At 40.2% G+C, this 20,427-nt stretch overlaps 1 protein-coding gene across 2 annotated transcripts in view; it reads right to left on the bottom strand.

Moving 5' to 3' along the window:
- Positions 1-20,427, bottom strand: part of PIWIL2 (piwi like RNA-mediated gene silencing 2) — an 86,888-nt gene that overhangs the window by 22,250 nt on the left and 44,211 nt on the right. For both annotated transcript variants that reach the window (XM_067745119.1, XM_067745120.1), the window contains exons 10-19: positions 18,424-18,612; positions 17,763-17,847; positions 16,972-17,061; positions 15,348-15,488; positions 12,785-12,898; positions 11,125-11,313; positions 8,724-8,825; positions 8,068-8,184; positions 7,397-7,485; positions 6,173-6,278 (exon numbers count right to left, since the gene is read on the bottom strand). In XM_067745119.1, coding sequence (XP_067601220.1) covers positions 6,173-6,278; positions 7,397-7,485; positions 8,068-8,184; positions 8,724-8,825; positions 11,125-11,313; positions 12,785-12,898; positions 15,348-15,488; positions 16,972-17,061; positions 17,763-17,847; positions 18,424-18,612 — 1,222 coding nt within the window. The remainder of the gene's footprint in view (positions 1-6,172; positions 6,279-7,396; positions 7,486-8,067; positions 8,185-8,723; positions 8,826-11,124; positions 11,314-12,784; positions 12,899-15,347; positions 15,489-16,971; positions 17,062-17,762; positions 17,848-18,423; positions 18,613-20,427) is intronic.

Below are 20,427 nucleotides of genomic sequence, written 5' to 3'. Positions count from 1 at the left end.
GGGTCTCCAACCTGTTGGCCTACCCTGCAGATTTTGGACTTGCCAGCCTCCATAAATCACATGAGCCAATTCCTCAAAATACACACACACACACACACACACATACACACACACCCCGTATTGATCTGTCTCTCTGGAAACCCTAATATAAAATTAGCACAGGACTTCCCTGGTGGCACAGTGGTTAAGAATCCACCTGCCAATGCAGGAGACATGGGTTCAAGCTCTGGTCCGGGAAGATAACACGTGCCGCGGAGCAACTAAGCCCGTGCGCCACAACTGCTGAAGCCCACATGCCTAGAGCCCGTGCTCCGCAACAAAAGTCACCGCAATGAGAAGCCCACCACTGCAACAAAGAGTAGCCCCCGCTCACTGCAACTAGAAAAAGCCCATGCACAGCAACAAAGACCCAACGCAGCCAAAAATTAATGAATTAATTAAAATAAAATAAAATAAAATTAGCACAGAGAAGGAGGGACACCATAGTACCAGAAAGGAACAAATTTTTGTGTACTACTGAAATCAATTTGGTATTAATATGAATGAGACTGTTATAAACTAATATGCAGAAAAAGCATTTGATAAAAATCCAACACACTTTCACTATAAAAACACTCAGCCAATTAGGAACAGAAAGAAACTTCCTTAACATGATAAAGTGAGTCTATGAAACACCCACAGCTAACATCATACTCAATGGTGAAAGACTTAAAACTATCCCCCTCAGATCAGGAAAAAGACAAGGATGCCTGTTTTTACCACTGTTATTAAATATTGTACTGGAAGTTCCAGTCAGAGCAACTAAGCAGGATAAATAGATAAAAGGCATCAAAATTGGGGAAAAAAGAAGTATGACTATTTCTATTTGCAGGTAACATGACTCTATATAGAAAAATCCCAAAGAATTGGGGAAAAAAATCTACTAAAGCTAGTTAAGTTCAGAAAAGTTGCAGGGTTAAAGATTAACACACAAAAGAATTATGTTTCTATACACCAGCAATGAACAATCCAAAAATGAAATCAGAACTATTCCATACTCAGTAGCATTCAAAAGAATAAAATACCCAGAATAAATTTAACTGAGGAGGTGAAACACTTGAACCTGGAAACTACAAAACATTGCTGAAAGAAATTAAATACAACCTAAATAAATGGAAAGACATCCTGTGCCCACATATTGCAAGAGTGAATATTATTAAGATGACAACACTTGCAAAGTGATCTATAAATTCAATGCAATTCCTATCGCAATTCCAATGGCCCTTTTTACAGAAATGGGAGTGCCTATTCTCAAATTCATATGGAATTCCAAGGGGCTCTGAATAGCCAAAACAATATTGAAAAAAACCCTGGAAGACACAGACTTCCTAATTTCAAAACTAACTAAAAAGAAGCAATAATCAAAACAGTGTTGTACTGACATAAGGATGACATAGAGACCAACGGAACAGAACTGAGAGTTCAGAAATAAACCCAAACATCCAGGGCTAATTGATCTTTAATAAGGGTGCCAATACCATTCTATAAAGAATATAGTCTCCCCAACAAGTGGTGCTGGGACACGTGGATAACCACATGCAAAAGAGTAGAGTTGGACCTCTACCTCACTCCACATACAAAATGTAACTCAAAATGGATCAATGACCTAAAGGTAACAGCTAAAGCTCTAAAACTGTTAGAAGAAAACAGAGGCATAAATCTTCATGACCTCAAATTTGGCAACAGAGTCTTAGATTTGACAGCACAAGGAACAAAAGAAAAAATAGATAACAGGACTCCATCAAAATTTAAAACTTTTGTGCATCAAATAACATAATCAAGAAAGTGAAGACACTCTACAGAATGGGAGAAAATATTTGCAAACCGTACATCAGACAAGAGTTCTGTATCCAGAATATGTAAAAATAAAAACAAAAACTCTTACATCTCAAAAAGAAAAAGACAAATAGATCAACTGAAAAACAGGGAAAGGACTCAAAAGGACTTCTCCAAAGAAGTTATACAAATGGACAATAAGCACATGAAAAGATGTACAACATCATTAGTCATTAAGGAAATGCAAGTTAAAGCCATAATGAGATACCACTTCACCAGAGTTACAATTAAAAAAAGGAAAATAAGATGTGTTGGCAAGGATGTGGAGTAGCTGGAACCCTCCTATATTGCTGATAGGAACGTGAAATGGTGCATCCACTGTGGAAAACAGTTTGAGGGTTCCTCAAAAAGTTAAAGAATTACCATATGACCCAGCAATGTCACTCCTAGGTATATACCCAGAAGAACTGAAAATAGGTACTCAAACTAATACATATACAGGCATGTTCACAGCCTGTATTATTCATACTATTCACAATAGTCAAAAGGTGGGAACAGTACAAATGTCCATCAGTGATGAACGGATAAACATACAATAGAACATGATTCATCCATAAAAAAGAACAAAGTAATAATATAGTCTACAATTTAGATGAACCTTATAAACACGATCAATAAAAGAAGGCAAACACAAAAGATCATGTATTTTATTATTATCTCTATATAATATACACAAATCCACAGAGACAGAAAGCAGATTAGATGTTACCAGGAAGTAGGGGGAAGGGTGAATGGGGAGTAACTACCTCCTTCCAGGATCAGAAAGTAGTTACCAGCAAGCTGATATCTTGGTGTGTCTGCTCGAGCGGTACCTGCCTGGGTCCATGAAATGAGTGGACACTGAGGGCTGAAGCAATGAAGAAATGGGCTAAATCTAGACATATTTTTCTCATACCCTCTGAAGTGCAAAATTCCAATAAACTGTTCTGTCTGCCAAGAGGACAGAGAATGCAGATGGCTCTGGGGTCAGATTCCCTGAGGGGAAGGCCCCGCACACAGTGGCAAATTGGACTGACTCTGCAGCTCCAGGAGATTACAAATTGTTCCTGACAGAAACGGACACCTATTCTGGACTGGGTTTTGCATATCTGCTGGTAGATACAAATTCTCAAAATACTATAAAAGAACTAAAACAGAAGACACTATACCAATCTGGACTGCCAAGTCACATTTCCTCAGACCAAGGAACACACTTTCATCCCCAGAGTAACAGTTTGACAGAAAATCAGAATGAGCAACTGAAACATTTATTGTTTAAAATGAAGGGAATAAAGGTGTGAAGGGCTAGCTTACATGATTTTATGAGTGTGTACTCATATTCAACATGACAGGGGCCAAGGGAATGTCCCCACTAGATAAACTCCTCTCCTTTTCTGGGGGATCTAAAGAAAAAGGGGTGGGGAAAGATGCTGCTATGACAATACTTTTTGTTTTCCTCCACATGACGTTAACCCTCTTTTTTACTACCTGATGCAGTGGTTCTCGGACCAGGACTGCAACTTTGGGTGCTAGAAGCTGTGATGAACCATGTATTCATTTGCTAGAGCTGCCATAACAAAGTACCACTAACTGAAGTGTACTGTTCCACCGTGCTGGAGTCTAAAGTTTGAAATCAAAGTGTTGGCAAGGTTGTTTCCTTCTGAGGGCTGTGACAGAGAATCTATCATTCTGTGACTCCTGGTGGCCTCATGTGTTCCTTGGCTTGTAGATGGTGCACTCCCTGTGTCTTCACACTGCCTTTCCTCTATGTGTGTCTGTCTCTGGGTCCAAATGTCCTCTTTTCCTAAGAACACAGGCGTAATGGATTAGGGCCCACTCTAATGACCTCATCTTAACTTGATTATCGGCCAAGACACTCTTTCCAAAAAAGGTTACATTCACTGGTACTGGGGTTAGGACTTCAATATCTTTTTAAGGGGGCACAATTCAACCCATAACAGTCCCTAAGCAAGAAACTGTAATTAGAGTTCCTAAGGGCCTAACGGGGTGGACTGTGCCTTCACCCCCTCGGGCAAAATTGAGGTTCACAGGACACGCATCTATATTGCCTAGGAGGTGAGACAGCCCACTCGTTCTGACCTATGTAATCCTACCCTATGTGAATGGCAGTGGACTGAGGGGGAGGCAATTGCTAGACTAGTATTGCTGGCAGCATCCTAGACCAGCACAGTGGCTAAACCTAATGTTCCATTTAAAGGTGGAAAAGTTTGGGTATAAATACAGAGAAGGAAGAATGGTAGTTGAGGATAAAGGAATGAATAAATGGTTGTGCAATGAGGAAAATACAATATTACATTGGTGCCTTAAAAGACACTCAGAGCAAGAGGTGACATTGTCTGTTAGCTCAAGTATACCAATGTCTGAAATGGCGAATGAACTGCTGCTTTCAGAACCTGACAATGTTGAATGGAAGCCTGCAAACTAAAGTGGCATGGCTCTGGGAGATATTTTGGTCCTACAATATAATGATGAACTGAACTAATTATTCATGCCTGCGTGGGTCTCTAGTAATGTGCCACTGCTGACTCTTATATTTCAGGTTATGTCTACTACCACCCTGCATCATGATGTAGGGTGACCTTGTTGGTAAGATTCAACTAACCTTGTTGGTAAGATTCAACTATACCATGTATATAAGTCTTATGATAATACCAATATTGATAAGCAAATATATTGGGAAATTGGGTTAAAGCCTCCTCAGGATGTAATATAAATGGAAAAACTACTGGCCTGAGGAAGAACAGGACTAGCTAACCACCAGCTAACTTCTATGCTAAAGAGTTCTGCACAAGTTTATTGTAAGGTACAAACAGTGCCTTATAATAGATGAAGGGGGGAAAGAGTAATTAGTACAGAAATATCAGAATATATGTAATGGCCTTATAGAGCATACCAGTTGTTTCTTTAAGTCCACCTCTACCCCACACTGGCTCCTCCAAAACTCAGGCATATTCACAATGATACTACTACTTGGCTTACAGAATGCAGTGGAAGTGACGCTACATGGCTTTCAAGACTAAGGTATACAAGGAAACACATTTTCTACCTGGCTCTCTCAATCTCTTGGAATGCTCAAGCTCTGAACCCAGCCACCATGCTGTGAGGAAGCCCAAACTAGCTCATGTGAAAAGACCACATGAAGGGGCCCAAATGGAGCAGAACTGGAGCCCACTGTGCCCTGTCCAACTTCCTGACAGCGAACATCATAAATGCTCACTGCATGTCACTAAGTTTTAGGGTAATATACTACAGAACCATCCATAACCAAACAGTGCTCAAGTAATTTACAACCCAGAGGGAGAGATAAATAAGGATACAAACAACTAATAAAAGGCAGGATGTGATAATCACTACACAGAATGTTAACAGAGGGCCTTGGGAGAGGATCATAAAGAAATAAGTCTAGCTAAGGGATGGAGCAGAGGAGGGGAAATGAGAAAGGTTTCACAGAACTAATCTTCGAGCTAGGGCTGAAAAGACATACACAACTTTGCAGGCAAACAATAGCGACTACAAGAAGGAAGGTGTGAGTGGGACTTCATAACAAAGTAGCATATCACATGGACCTCTACAGGGACAAAATTTAACTTCTGGTTTACATAATCTCTAATACTGAAACAGTACCAAACCATTGGAAGGACACTATAGGAAACATTATTCTAAAATGAAACAAGGTGGAGTTCTAGAGATTGACTTTAATCATGCGAAATCATTAAGTTTCTTGCTGTTTAATCTCTATGCAAAGGGCTAACACTGAACCCTAAGAAATGAAAGCCACTTATCAGTGCTTCCTTTGATGTACTGGCCAAGGCAAAACCCAGTACCTTGCTTGCTCACTGTTCCAGACCCAATATCAGCTTAATGACAGCAATTCTCCATGGTTAGCATTCTTTGGAGTTCTAGGGGTGATTTTCAGGGAGGCACTGGTCTTGAACTTAAATGAAAAGAACCAGTGCCTAATGACAGCCATAGAAAGCTGAGAAAATTAATAAGCTGCTTTAATTACTAAAATGTACCCTGACTTTCCTGATAAGGGCCTGAAGATTATGCACACAGGCATCAGACTGACAACCAGGGAAATAATCATTACTTACCAAATCAAATCAAAGCACTGAGCTCTTTAAGCTGCTCTGTACAAGTAGAAGCCTGAAAACAGTGCTTCTGAGCTGCCTGTCAGTCTGTTTAGGAAACTCACCTTCGAGTTGGGATCCCTCTCACTAAATCAGACTTCCTCTTAAAGTGATCAGGAAGGCAGGCCTTAAAAACCCTGATACTTTAGAACTGCTGTTCTCCTCACCTCATAGAACTTTTTCAAGGAGCCCACCAGGCACAGCTTCAGGCTATCCACCATCTCCTGATGCGGCATCTGGAATACCACTCGTGAATACCATTTTGTGAGGGTGCTGGGGCAGAGGCAAGCAGAGAGAGAGAGAGAGAGAGAGAGAGAGAGAGAGATGAACACACACTCACAAAGGAAGGCCCACAGCTGAATGTCAGCATACACAGGCTTCTCCATGCACCAGTCACACAAGTACCCAGCAAACGCATTTATGTTACATGGAAAAACACACACTGATGTAGGGAAAAGATACATGTAAGCCAGCTACAGAATATAAAAATACAGGCATGGGCTCCCCTGGTGGCGCAGTGGTTGAGAGTCCGCCTGCCGATGCAGGGGACACCGGTTCGTGCCCTGGTCCGGGAGGGTCCCGCATGCGGCGGAGCGGCTGGGCCCGTGGGCCATGGCCGCTGAGCCTGCGCGTCTGGGGCCTGTGCTCCGCAACGGGAGAGGCCACAACGGTGAGAAGCCCGCGTACCGCAAAAAAAAAATAAATAAATACAGGCATAATTGTGGATATCTGCTACAAAACTGCTTCCAATTGAAAAAATTTAACAACTTAGATATCCACCAACAGAGGACTAGTTAAATAGTGCTATAGCATATAATAAATTCCATGCAGCAGTTAAAAAGAATTGATGGAGATTTATTTGTGTCAATACAGGAAAATGACCAAAATATACAGTTTAAGTACATAAAAGAAGATGAGGAACAGTATACATAGTAATGTGCCACTTGTATGTGTATACCAGCTACCTATATGTTAATATATGCATAAAAGAGTACCTAAAAGTATATACATACTCCAAATCTTTGGTGGTGGTTAATGAAAGCTAGACCATGAGGAATTTTCACTTTCTAAATTTCTGGAGATTTTTGCATGAGCATGCTTTATTTTTACAATCAGAAAAAACAAACAAAACCCCTCATTTCTAGGGGAAAAACCCCACCACCAGCAAGACACAGACCCCATTCTGAAAGAGGTTACACTGTAGTCAGGGAACAAACTTACACATGTGATAAGAGATTGTACAAATTAATATCACAGGAAGATAGAGAAGGAAGAATTTCAGTATACTTTTACTATAATATTAAATATTCAAAAATTTTTTCTGGCTTTACAGTAAGATTAGGCATTAAAATAAGGTAACCAAACACAATAGAGCCAGGAGTGGTACTTACAGACTGATGCTTGCGACAAAGCCAACCACGGAGCGCATGCTTCTGCTGGGGTTGTGGTAAACATCCACCCCGACCACCATTAATTGTCTCTGGGTTAGAAGACAAAAACAAACCAAAAATCCAAGCAACACATCACCCCATCTTTAATTGTTATCTGAACCCCAAAGCAACATACGAAAATAAGTTCTGGGAAAGGAAGAGAAAGAGTGCAATCAACTTGATATTTTTTAAACACTATGAACAAAGTCAGAGATCGTCAAGACCAGGGACTGGCAAACTTTCTGTGAAGGACTAAAAAGTAAATACCTTAGGCTTTGTGAGCCACACCGTCTCTGGAGGAACTATTCAATTCTGCCATTACGGCACACGAGCAGCCACAGGTAGTACGTAAAGGAGTATGGCTACGTTCCAATAAAAACGCATTTAAGGACACTGAAAACTGAGTTTCATATAATTTTCATGTGTCTGGAGATATTAGTCTTATTTTCTTCAACCACTTAAAAACGTGAAAACCATTCTAAAGCTTGTGGGCTATACAAAAACAAGCAATGAACCACTCAGACTATAAGCACTGAGAATGAGGAAAATTCTAGGCGGAAAATTAGGAAAATAGCTAGGTAGGACTCTCTGGGATGCTGAATTGAATGAAGACATATCTCAGCATCACTCACCAGAGGAATATCCACTCCCCAGAGCTCACCACCCAATTTACAGTTAATCTGAAGTAAAATTTTCTGGGCCACACTCTGAAGCCTGGTGGGCTGGCCAATGGTTCGGACATTGATGACCTGTAATAGAGGGGAAAGCGGACACTATCAACCTTTCAAACAATGTAAACAATTCTAGAGCAAGTACTACATTTGTTTAAGAAACTCCGGCTGGCAGATAATGCACTGGGTACTAACAGTTCTAATTCTAGAGTTTCTGGTCAGGCATGTTGTGTGTGTGTGCACACACACGACACAAATCAAAACCAAAAAACAACAAGCCAACAAAAACTTTCAAAAAGATCTCATGCAGATTAAAAAAAAAATTAACCTCCGTAGGAAAACCAGCTTTCTCCTTTCAAAGGAAAGCCTATACTCTCAGAACCCAGTCATGTGAAACCACCTGGCGACTCACCCATGAACAAGCAAAAGTGCTCATTTGGGAACATGAAAGCAGCATTTACAAAGAACATCTGCTATTAGCCAGGTTACTGTAACAGGAAAGTTTCACCAGATGGGTCTACATATGCTGGCTTCTAATAGTTACTTTAGTCCCTCTTTTCCAAGCCTCAAGGGAGGCTAGAGTTTCCCTCTGTGCCTCCTGCCCAGTTTCCACTCACTTGCGAGGGCACGGGAGTCTGCACACAGCACAGCTTTTTAATGGCCCTGTAGAGATCGTCACGTGTGCCCATGATGATGCAAACAACCATCTGTATCTTCCCCTTGAGGAGATAAAGTATATATAAGTCAGGCTTTGGAACTCTGAGCGGACCTTGATAGGGCTCCAGTCAGGGGCAGTTCAAGAGTCTGCAAAGCCACAGGACCTTTAGGGTAAAGAGAGGACTGAACCAAAGATGGTGGACATTCCAACAGAGAAAAAGGTCCTTGAACCTGAGGGAGTATTTGCTGGGTTCCAGGCTTCTTCGCTTAGCTACATAACATGTTACCGTAAGTTACCTAGAGCTGGTCCTGACTACCTGATTAATTTATTAGGACACTTAAGATCCCTGGAAAAGAACCAGGCTTAAAAATATGCAAGGGTTTCTTATTAGTTGATGCTTTCAATGCACTATAATGTTTTTTGCCACTCTCTTTAGTAAACTAAGCACCTTATTACATTCATGCCATAGAACTTTAACTAGGAAACATGGGATACAATACCAGAAGAAAGGATTCAGAGCCAAATGCAGAGGAAATGAAGCTACTGTCAAATCCATAAGTAGATCTTCCTAACTTTCCGATTAGGAGAGAGAATGATATTGCCAGAAGAATATCTTATATCAGCATCTTCTACCTCTCACTGCTTAAGAGATCTGACATTAAGAACAGAGGATCCTTCAAAATCTGAATAAAGTAAAGTAGCACACAAGTGAAATGAAGTTGCCAACGCTTTATGACAGAAACAGAAATCAACAGTATACTATTCCAAATCAAGATTAATTTTAAATGAAGACTTCTCAGAGGACACATGTTCCAGCAATCAGATCAAAGAACTTCCGAAGCCACGCAGAACATGGGCTGCATGCTGGGAGCCTGTGGGCTGGATCTAGGAAACAGATGTGGTTTTTTAGTTCCTATAATGATTCACAAGTCTTTTTAAAATTAACATTTAAACATAGGTAGGTGTACACATATGCAAATCTAGACTTTTGGCTTCTATTGAAAAATAAACAAACTAAAAATCAATTTGACAATGCTGGGCTGTTATCTGCAGTCATGGGGTTTACTCTCTTTAGTTCCCTAGAGTCCCCTCCTGGCCCACTTCACTCCCACAGACATCTGAGTTTATGACCCTGAAACAAAGAGAATAATAAAACAGAATGCCCTAGAGATGGCAGAGAGACAGCAAGACCAATAGGAGTCAACATTATGAATGACACTCATATCCATGCTACATGAAGACTGTTGGCAGTGCACTCTCATACATAAAAGAGGCCAAGTCGTGAGATGGGGGAGCTGAGGTGCTCAGCTGGGTTTTTCTTTTGAAAGCAGGGCAGAATTTATCAATGATCAGGCCCGGGGGAGGCCATGGCAGAGTAAGAAGGCATGGGAAGTCAGGAAGAAAATACAAAGAAAGAGAGAACATGAGTGTGCTGCTACAGATGACACACCCAGAGCGGTGGATGAACAGAGAAAAAAGTCATGACTGACTAGTATTCTAGTCAATACTAGAATATCAATTCTAGTATTGATCTCACAAGAACTGACTCTTCAATTCAAGGACTAGTTATTTCCAAAAACTTTTGGTCTGCTTTTTTTCCCTCCTTAATCTTCTTCCTCTGTTTTATGTACGAACAGATAAGAACTGCAGGCCTGAACTACTGAGTTGTGAACACTATGACCTACTCAGCTCCAGTAGTCCCGTTCGGCTATCTGGACCAAGCTGATGGGCCCACTGCCAAGTTCATCATTGGAGCAATGTGAATCTTGAATCAAACCAGACTGTGACAGCTCAGTACTGAATCGTGCAAGATGGCACCTGGCCCAGGAAATTGCTTTCTGAGCACAACATGTTCTATACAGATAAAAAATTGAAGTTAAGTCAGCTATTATCTCAGCCAATTACGTGAGGAACAGAACGCTGGAGTGAGTGAGAGTGCCAACAAAGGAGGAGAGAAGCGAAACCAACCAAAGGGCATAACGATTACTTTGTTAATTCAGTATTTCACGTGCACATGAGTAAGATACAGATTCCTGGATATCATCAACAGCAGATCAATAACCAAGATAATTTAAAATCAAGTATTCAAGGGCTTCCCCGGTGGCGCAGTGGTTGACAGTCCGCCCGCCGATGCAGAAGACATGGGTTCGTGCCCCGGTCTGGGAGGGTCCCACGTGCCGCGGAGCGGCTGGGCCCGTGAGCCACGGCCGCTGAGCCTGTGCGTCCGGAGCCTGTGCTCCGCAACAGGAGAGGCCACAATGGTGAGAGGCCCACGTATGGCAAAAAAAAAAAAAAAAAAATCAAGTATTCAACTATTTCAGAATGGACATCCTAAAAATTTACTCAAATTAATTTATTACCTCAGCTCCCAGCATGGATTGAATGGTTCTGACATAGGTCTCTATGCGATCATCCTTCAGTTCCACCCAGGCTGGCGGGCTCATGCGTATGCCAATGGGGCCAGCTACCTTCTCTAACATCTTCACCAGTTCTCGGGCTTGATCCATTGCTCTCTTTGGGTAAAACAGCGCCCAGAAATGCATGGGGACCTAGGAGCAACAACAAGCTATTTTTAGTACTTCCCACAACTTCCCCAACACCCCAACTTCATATCAGGAGATGTTATTCTAAAGAACAAATTGCTTTTCACTCTCTCTGCTTGAGTCCTGTCTTATCTAATGCTGATTACTAATGCAGATGTGTGTGATAAGTAAATTGTGGCACAGTCTCACAATGGAATATTACACAGCAATGAGAATAGAAGATCTGTAACTATACCTAACAGTATGGAGAAACTTACCAAACAAGGCTGAAGAAATGAAGCCAGACATGACAGAATATATACAGTATGGTTTCATGTATATATTAAGTACAAACACAGCTGAAAAAAATCAATGCCGTTAGAGGTCAGAATAGTGGTCATTCTTGGGTTGGGTAAGGGTGCCAGGTAGGTAGTAATTAGGAGCATGGGGGTGGGGCTTCTGAGGCACTGGTAAAGTTCTGTTTCTTAACCCTCAGTGTTGATTACACAGATTTAACTTGTGAAAATTCATCAAGTTATATACATAAGTGTACTTTTTCTTTAAATATATTTCAAAAAAAAAGTTTTAGAAACAAATGTGTGTACTTTATGCACGGCCATAGAGACCAGGTGAGCCAAAAACATTTAAAAATAATTATAGGGCTTCCCTGGTGGCGCAGTGGTTGGGAGTCCGCCTGCCGATGCAGGGGACGCGGGTTCGTGTCCCAGTCTGGGAGGATCCCGCGTGCCGCGGAGCGGCTGGGCCCGTGAGCCATGGCTGCTGAGCCTGCGCGTCTGGAGCCTGTGCTCCGCGACGGGAGAGGCCACAACAGTGACAGGCCCGCGTACCGCAAAAAGAAAAAACAAAAAACAAACAAACAAAAAAAACAAAACAAAACAAAAAAATTATATACTGGGCTTCCCTGGTGGCGCAGTGGTTGAGAGTCCGCTTGCCGATGCAGGGGACACGGGTTCACGCCCCGGTCCGGGAGGATCCCACATGCCACAGAGCGGCTAGGCCCATGGGCCATGGCCGCTGACCCTGCGCGTCCGGAGCCTGTGCTCCGCAACGGGAGAGGCCATGGCAGTGAGAGGCCCGCATACCTCAAAGAAAAAAAAAAAAAATACCATTTTGTTCTTTGGTTGCCTTGGTGGGAACTGTTTTAATTTTATTTCTTTCATGGAAACCCTAGGGAAAAAGAGGAAGGAAAGAGAAAAGAAGAAGGAAGAACAAAGAGAGAGTGGGTAATAGGCTGGCACTGAATGAATTACCACGGCAGTTTATTTCCTTGTCCTAAGTCTGTGGTCAAGCAAAGGGGTTCCCTCTACCAACTCATCAACTCGCTCTTGTTCAAAGGACCTCTGTTTTGTAAATAATTCAGGATGGGAATTCAGTTGGTACTTCCTCTCAAAAAGAGGACACTAAATAATTCCTGCTTCCTAATTTCCACACCTCTAGGAATACTGGAACTCTCTTTACCACCTCACAAGTCACTTACGGTTAAGATGGAAAGGTCTCTGGTTACTTCCTTAATCCAGTTTAGTTCCTGAGATGTGATAAATGACGTATTCCTTAAGTTAATTCTTTCCATTGGCAGAACACGTCCTTCAATCTAAACAGAAAATAAAGTGCCTATGACATGAACCATCTGTAAACACTATTTAGGAAAACGCTGATACTGTTCTGGGGCCTGGTCAACTCTACCATATAGACCTGTCCCTGTCATAACTTCTGAAAATGGTAGAAAAATGCAACTGTTAGCAGTTAAGAGTCCACGTCAATACAACTCTGGACACACATACAGGTGAATTTTGATAGGCGCTGCTCTTTAATTATTGAAGCTTCCAACATGGTCCACAAGAAAGGAATCAGAAAACACTGTCTCTTTAGAACCAGGGAATTCATGTAAAATGCCTATAAATACAAGGTGAACAGGAAAATAATCTTTAAGAATATTTTAAGGGAAAAATTTAAGTAGAAAATTAGAGAATATTTCTTAATAAGGCTGAACATAAACTACTATTATACTTTATACAAAAGAAAAGCAGGAAAAAAAGCATAAATATAATGAAAGACCAAATTAAAGTTAATAATAATGAATCAATTAGATCTAAATATCCAAAAGTAAGAGGATAACTAAGTTGATGACATATCAATATGATGGATATTTGCAATTATTAAAATAACTTTCTAAGTGCATTTAATATAATCCTGTTTCTGCAAAAAATAAATAGTAATGTATGCATTATAAAAACTGAATGAGTCCACATTTAGTAATGACTATCTCTGGGGGAATATGTAATTATGTAGGATTTTTACTTTTTATGAGCTCTACTCCTTGCTTTCTTAAAAATGTAACAAAATACTTATTTTACCTATAATCAAAAAAAATTTTAATGATTTTCTTAATATTATAAAAGTTTAACACAAAGAATAACAATACCTGTATTAGCAAGAATGTTCACCTTTGCTTATGAAAGTAAAAAACTGAACCTTTCTACAAGGCAGTTGGTAATATGTAATAAAAAGTACTAAAAACATAAATGTCCTCTGACCTAACAATTACACTTCCATAAATCTGACTATGAAAATAAACATCATGTGCAAAGATTTAGTTATAAGGATGTTCACAGATTCACTATTTATAACAGGAAAATACTAAATTCAATTTGCATGTAAAAGAATAGGAAATTATTAATAAAATGAATATCTGTTAGCCATTAAAATATTTAGAAAAATATTAAATGACATGGAAAAAAGTTCTAAATAAACTGAGTAAAAAAAAAAAGGAAACCATCTGAAAACATGCTGCATGTGATTGTGTGCATATACATACACACAGACAAAAAACACTGAAGGATATATACCAAAATGTTAACAGTGTTTATTCTGATACAGCATGATTATGGATAAACTTTTCTCTTCTCTGGCTTTTCTGCCTCTTCAAATAATATTTAATAACATGAACACATGTTCAAGATATAATAATAAATGAAAAAGAAGATGCAAAACCATATACAGTTATAAGCACAATTTTTTAAGAAAAGATTCATCCTCACAGAAAAAAAGTTTAGGGAAACAAAATATATTGAAAATAATATCATCTTTATGTGTCTAAAATAAATCACTAAGATATTATCTTTGGGTGATGAAACTACTGATGTTTTTATTTCCTTCTTTACATTTTCTACACAGTACCCACATATTCTTTATTGACTTTCCATTACTTTTATTAAAAAAAAAAAAAGAAAAAAGAAACAGTTTTTAACAAGGAGTCAATTCAGAGTGCAAGAGAACTAGAGAAAAGATAAAATTAATTATTTTGGTATAACCTAGAAAGAAAATTAAAAGTAATAAAAGCTAATATTTACTGAGCACTTGCTAGTGTCAGATAGTATGCTGAAGATTTTACCATTTAGTTCCTTTAACTCAATCATTATCTTTATTTCACAGATAAAGAAAATAAGAGATACTAAGCAATTTGTTCCAAGTAACTAAGATGGCAAGTGGTAGAACTGAGATTCAAAGCCAAGGACTTCACCACCACCTCATGCTGCCTCTGCACTATGGCTCGCGCTGCACAAAATACAACAGAATGGACTCAGGCAAATTGCAGGCAGAAAGGGCCATGCGAAAATTAAAATGTTCAAGTCTGAGACTTTATGCCTACGGAAAGAATGAGAGTAGTATATTCAAAGAAACACAAGTTAATTACTGGGAAAGATAAAGAAAAACGTAGGGGGAAAAATGGAAAAAGACATAGAGAACTTTAAGAATAATTTGTTTTGGAAAACTAAAAATGAGGTAAATTTTAAGTCAATATTCCTTTTGCTCGACTGAAATTAACAGCTCAGATCCTGGGAAATACAAAAAATCTGTAAGAGATACTAGCAAATTAAGTCAAGGAAATTCAAGTATTATGACTAGGACCAAAAAAAAAAAGTGTAATTATAAAGCAAAAACTGCAAAATAAAGACAAGATAGGAAGTTATCACCTAGTCTCACAAAGCTCTAAAATCTTTGGTTAATGCTGTTTCCTACCATCGTATTTTCTGGTTTACCTTATGTACATCCTTCTGCAGACAGAGTCCCCAACGTGTCAGTTCACTGTTGGCTGTCTCATTTTTTGAAATTCTCTGTAGCAAGCATTTCAAAGCATTATGGTGCTGTTTGGGGCTCAGGTTGATCTGCTGGGTCAAATCCTAAATAGAATCAAAATGGAGATACTAAGTTATTACCTTCTCCAGTATGAGGTTAAATAAACCCTAATGTATAACAAATTTCCATAGAAAACCTCCTTCCCATTGAAATCTATAGAAATTTAAAAATATCTCCAAGGACTTTAATAAATATCTCATGAATGTGAATGAAGTATGAGGTTAAAATGTTAACCACTGGGGTTTTTTTTATTGAAATACAGTTGATTTATAATGTGTTAATTTCTGCTGTACGGCAAAGTGATTCAGTTATACATATACATACATACTTAAAAGTATTTAAAATTGTCACTGTTTTTTTCTTATGACATCTAAATCTTATTCTTTTTCTCAAAGCCATGTAAGGGGGCTTGATTACATCTATTTAATATCTGGGGGCGGGGGGGAATGCCCTATGCCAGGCATGCAGGCCAACATAATGGAATGGAAAAACACATCCAGTCTTATACTTTATGTCACATGATACTAGCCACTTAATGTCACCATAAGACACTTGTTAGATCCAGTGTGTGGCCCATAATAGGTGTTTTCTAAATATTTATTCTTGAATGAATATCTAATAGGTGTGCATGAAGATTCTGAATCACGTAAGTGAGTTCTTTCTTCATTCTTCTGGGACTAATGAACTGTGCAGCTGTTGCTCCCTGTGTAGCAGTCATTAGGGCATTGAGTCTATGGGGCTATACAGGTAACCCCATAGATCATAAAATCATTACGTTACTGAGAGCTGTAAGGAAGGAGCCTTGACCTACATACTAAAAGCAGAAGTATCAGAAGGTAAACATGAAAGACGTCTCTTACAGAAATTCATTTTAGCTCTTTATGATGTTACTAAAAACAATACGTGGCATCTGAGACAGGGCCGGGGTTCTAAAACTAGGACAGACAAGGACTGAGAGAGAGGCAGCAGAGCAGTGTGAGGGTGGAAAGCCCCAAGCAGACAGTGTGGAGGTGAAGCCCTTGGGGTCTAGACCCACACTGCTGCAGACATCTCTGCCTCCCAGCTATTTCCTACAAGACTGTGCCCAACATGAGACTTCCAGGACACCCCGAGCCCCACAGTGTAAACTTCTATCCTTTAATTTCATCCTCTCACTTGTTGACTTTTTGCTACATTATCTCCTCCTCCCTTCAAATAAACTGAAGGCTTACAGAAATGTTAAAAAAATTCAGTGCTCTCAAAGAACCTCATTTATGGTCATATGACCAGCTTACAGTCATCCATCTGATTGGTGAGGGTGATGCCAGAACTATTTGTTTCCTTTTACTTTATAATCCAGTCGTTCTACTATTGTAACAACATTCCAAAGAAAGTTCTGATTGGCTTTTTCACAGTGTGTGGGAAGGGACACAGATTATGCTTTATATAGAGGAAAAATGAACCTGCCCAGGTGATGTGCAAACCTGGCCCAGTTCTAGCTATATCTGCTATCAAAAAGGTCTTCGGTTCAAAGCAGGCATGTCTCACCTTCATGGCTCTAAAGTCCTTCTTCATCTTCTCAGGGATTCCAGTCATGAAGGAAAGCTCAGGCAGCAGCAGGATTTCGCCTCTTAGCAGCTTCGAGGAGAGAACAGAGGGAAAGCAAGGCAGTAAAAGAGAATCTTCTTCCCCTGACCAGTACAAGAGCTCCCAGGCCCAGAGCTGGTCTTGCAGGTGTACCACTGGCACACTAAGGAACACAAAACCCCAGAGAAGAGGGCAGGAAACACTACAAGTGTTTTACCCTTTTCTCCCTCAAATCATGATAGCCTGTTGTATTAGGTAAAGAGAAAAATATTCAAATTGTCAAAAGGAGAGAAAAAACTAGAAAAACTAAAAGTTTTGTTCCACTTCGGCCTCCAGATAAGCTGAGACAATACCTCCTATCAAGCTGGTGCCTCTGTCTCATCTTAACCTATTGATCTTCATTCTCTACTCTGAAGACAGAGGAGTCAGGTACCAAGGCACTTTTCCCTGGCTCCCAGTTCTATTAAAATGCCTGTAACTTCCCTAATGGACCCAGTGTTTTCATCTTCTTTAGCACTAAACTCTCCTTATTCCTTAACCTAACTCGCTCTATGGATGTTTAGTTCCTCACTAAGGAGACTGCAAAAGCAACTCTGGCTAGAGGAGAGAGACAAAACCCTACACAGCTTTCCCCAACCACACTGTAATCATAGCTCCACTGTAATCATGGGTCCCATGGCTCCCAGGGCTGATGGGTGGAGAACTTAGATGGAAGCATAGGCCTGACACCCTGAACCCCACCTCCAACTCACCATCCCTTGGTTATTCTGTCGCTCACTGGGCCTGTGGATCAGCAGTGGCTGGTCCTTTTCCTTTATTGTGATCCCATAGTTTTTGCTAGAGCCGAACAGAGGCAGGAGAAAAATTCAGAAGCAGCATCACCACTCTTATGGCATCACAGTCAAAGTGTTAACCAGGACTGAGGTACACAATCTGCATTATACCCTTGTCAAGGATCCATCAGAAACTCACCATAGCATACACATAACTGGAAAAAGCAGGCTCAACTTAACATTGCAATTAAATAGAGGGGAAATAGGATAATAGTCCAGGAAAGAATTTGTTTAAAAACTGTATCAGGTTCAAGGACTTAGGTAACTAGAAAGGCAAAATGATAGTCAAATGATTAATGACTTGAATTTAATCTCTCCAAACAGACTTGTAACCAAAACAGCAAAGGAAACACAATTCGAAGCCCTGAGATTAACTTATGAAATAACTTCCAAAAAGTACTGAAAGAAGTAAAACTGTAAGGGTAGCAAATTCAGGTCAAATCCCACAAATGAGCTCATCAATCTTGGATGCATTACCAATCCAATTATTTTTGGAGTGTCCTGCTGTGTGCCACTCCTCCTACAGAACAGGAGACTACGGCCCCAACCCGCAGGCCCAAGCCCAGTCTCTTCCCTCTACCTGTAGTATTCCAAGAATGTAATCTCCTTCCCATCAGACATCGTGAAGCTATCTTTTGGAGTCTTATTCCAATCCACATCATCAACACGATAGGTACGATTGTTGTATCGAGTTATGACAATACTGCCAACCAGAAGCTTAGTGCACTCGTCCTGGAAGTCTTCTTTGTGCTCTTGGTACATGGCATGCCTTTGGAAAGAGACAAAAGACCTTTGGATCATATGCAGTATACACAGAGCAGCATGAAAGGCACAGGGGATGCAAATAAGTACTTTAGAGTTACAATCGCAACTATGTAGCACCAAAAGTTTCCAGCTGTCTCTTTTAAGAGATAGGACCCTCATCTCTTCCCTTTTTAACATTACCCAAAAAAGTGAAAGGATAGGGCTTCCCTGGTGGCGCAGTGATTGAGAGGCCGCCTGCCGATGCAGGGGACACGGGTTCATGCCCCGGTCCGGGAAGATCCCACATGCAGCGGAGCGGCTGGGCCCGTGAGCCATGGCCGCTGAGCCTGCGCGTCCAGAGCCTGTGCTCCGCAACGGGAGAGGCCACAACAGTGAGAGGTCCGTGTACCGCAAAAAAAAAAAAAAAAAAAAAAGTGAAAGGATAAAAATGAAATTGAAAACAGCAACTATAAATTGACAAAATGCACTGTATTCCTTAAAATAAGGTACACTAATCATCAAAATAATTTGTATCATTATTAGGAGATAGTCTACAGAAGAACAATAAAACATTCTTTAAACTATATTTGCCCTTTCTAGCTGAAGGAAGAAATTACAACTACCTATCAGAAGACACCACTGGTGAAGATGCTAAATATGAAGAGATGAAAAGACTCACCACAGACAAATGTACTCTCGAGCCAACCTCTATAACAGTGCCATGAACAAGGTAACAACAGAAACTCACAGAAAGCATGTCTGAGCATGCACAGGGAGTCAAGGAAAGTTTACAGAGGCAGGTGATACTTGAAGGAGCAACCTGCCAGGCAGAGACACCACGGCAGCCAGTAAGTAACACCCTAGGCAGAAGCATAGGTATGCAGGGGACAATCAGGGATCTGGGACTGGGGCGAGCAAGGAGGTGAAAAAGGGTCAGAAGACGGTCAGTGTAGGCTGTAGACAGACAGGGACCAGATATGAATTCCTTTGTGGGTCAGAGCATGGACTCTTCTATGGGCCAGTGTCAACTACGGTACATTCCTCAGGAACATTGGTCCCTTGAGAGGTCCTGAGGGGGGTGAAAAAGGTTCTACAATCAAAAAAGTTGAGTCCATTCTGCATAATATAATCCCTTCTTAGAGGTTCACAACATACATTACCACATCAGGCTGATAAAAAAGAGAAACATATTTAGTTTCATTTACCTACAAATTTATTGAACCGCAGACTCTTCCTTCCCTTTTCCCTCACTGAACATCTATTACCATTGTAGGCAATTATTATCCTGCAGAACTTGCTGCAGTAAGTGATGAAAAACCATCAGAAACTTGAAACAGTTCAACACTGACTACAGACCCTGGAGCCAAAGCCTGGGTTCAAATCTTGGCTCTGCCACTTAGCAGCATGTGAGACCCTGAGCAAGTTACTTAACCTCCTTGTGCCTCAGTTTCCTTGTGTGAAAGTAGAGTCAGAAAAAACCACCTAACTCACAGTGTTGCTGAGAGAACTCCATGACTTTATACATATAAAGCACTTAGAACATAAAGTTGTTTTGAAATAAGGTTAGAGATTTTATCTCAGATAGTTTCATGAATTATTGCTTCCTATTTGCACAGTTTTAGTCATCAATACATTTTATGCTTGTCTAACTCACTACTGTCTATTAAATGCATGCAACATTGTAGAAAAATTAATTAAAAGTATTTTAAATCAAAACCTTCAACTATGTTAATGGTTCCATAATACTATTTCACTAAGTGGAGGGTACATTAATTCACTGGTTTTACTTTTTAAATAATAGTTCTATTGTTTCACTCTTAACAAATAATTCTGGATGAAC

This window comes from Pseudorca crassidens, chromosome 7 (genome assembly GCF_039906515.1).
Source record: "Pseudorca crassidens isolate mPseCra1 chromosome 7, mPseCra1.hap1, whole genome shotgun sequence".
Taxonomy (NCBI): Eukaryota; Metazoa; Chordata; class Mammalia; order Artiodactyla; family Delphinidae; genus Pseudorca; species Pseudorca crassidens.
Note: the sequence above shows the minus strand (reverse complement) of the source record. Positions and strands in the feature narration are given on the sequence as shown.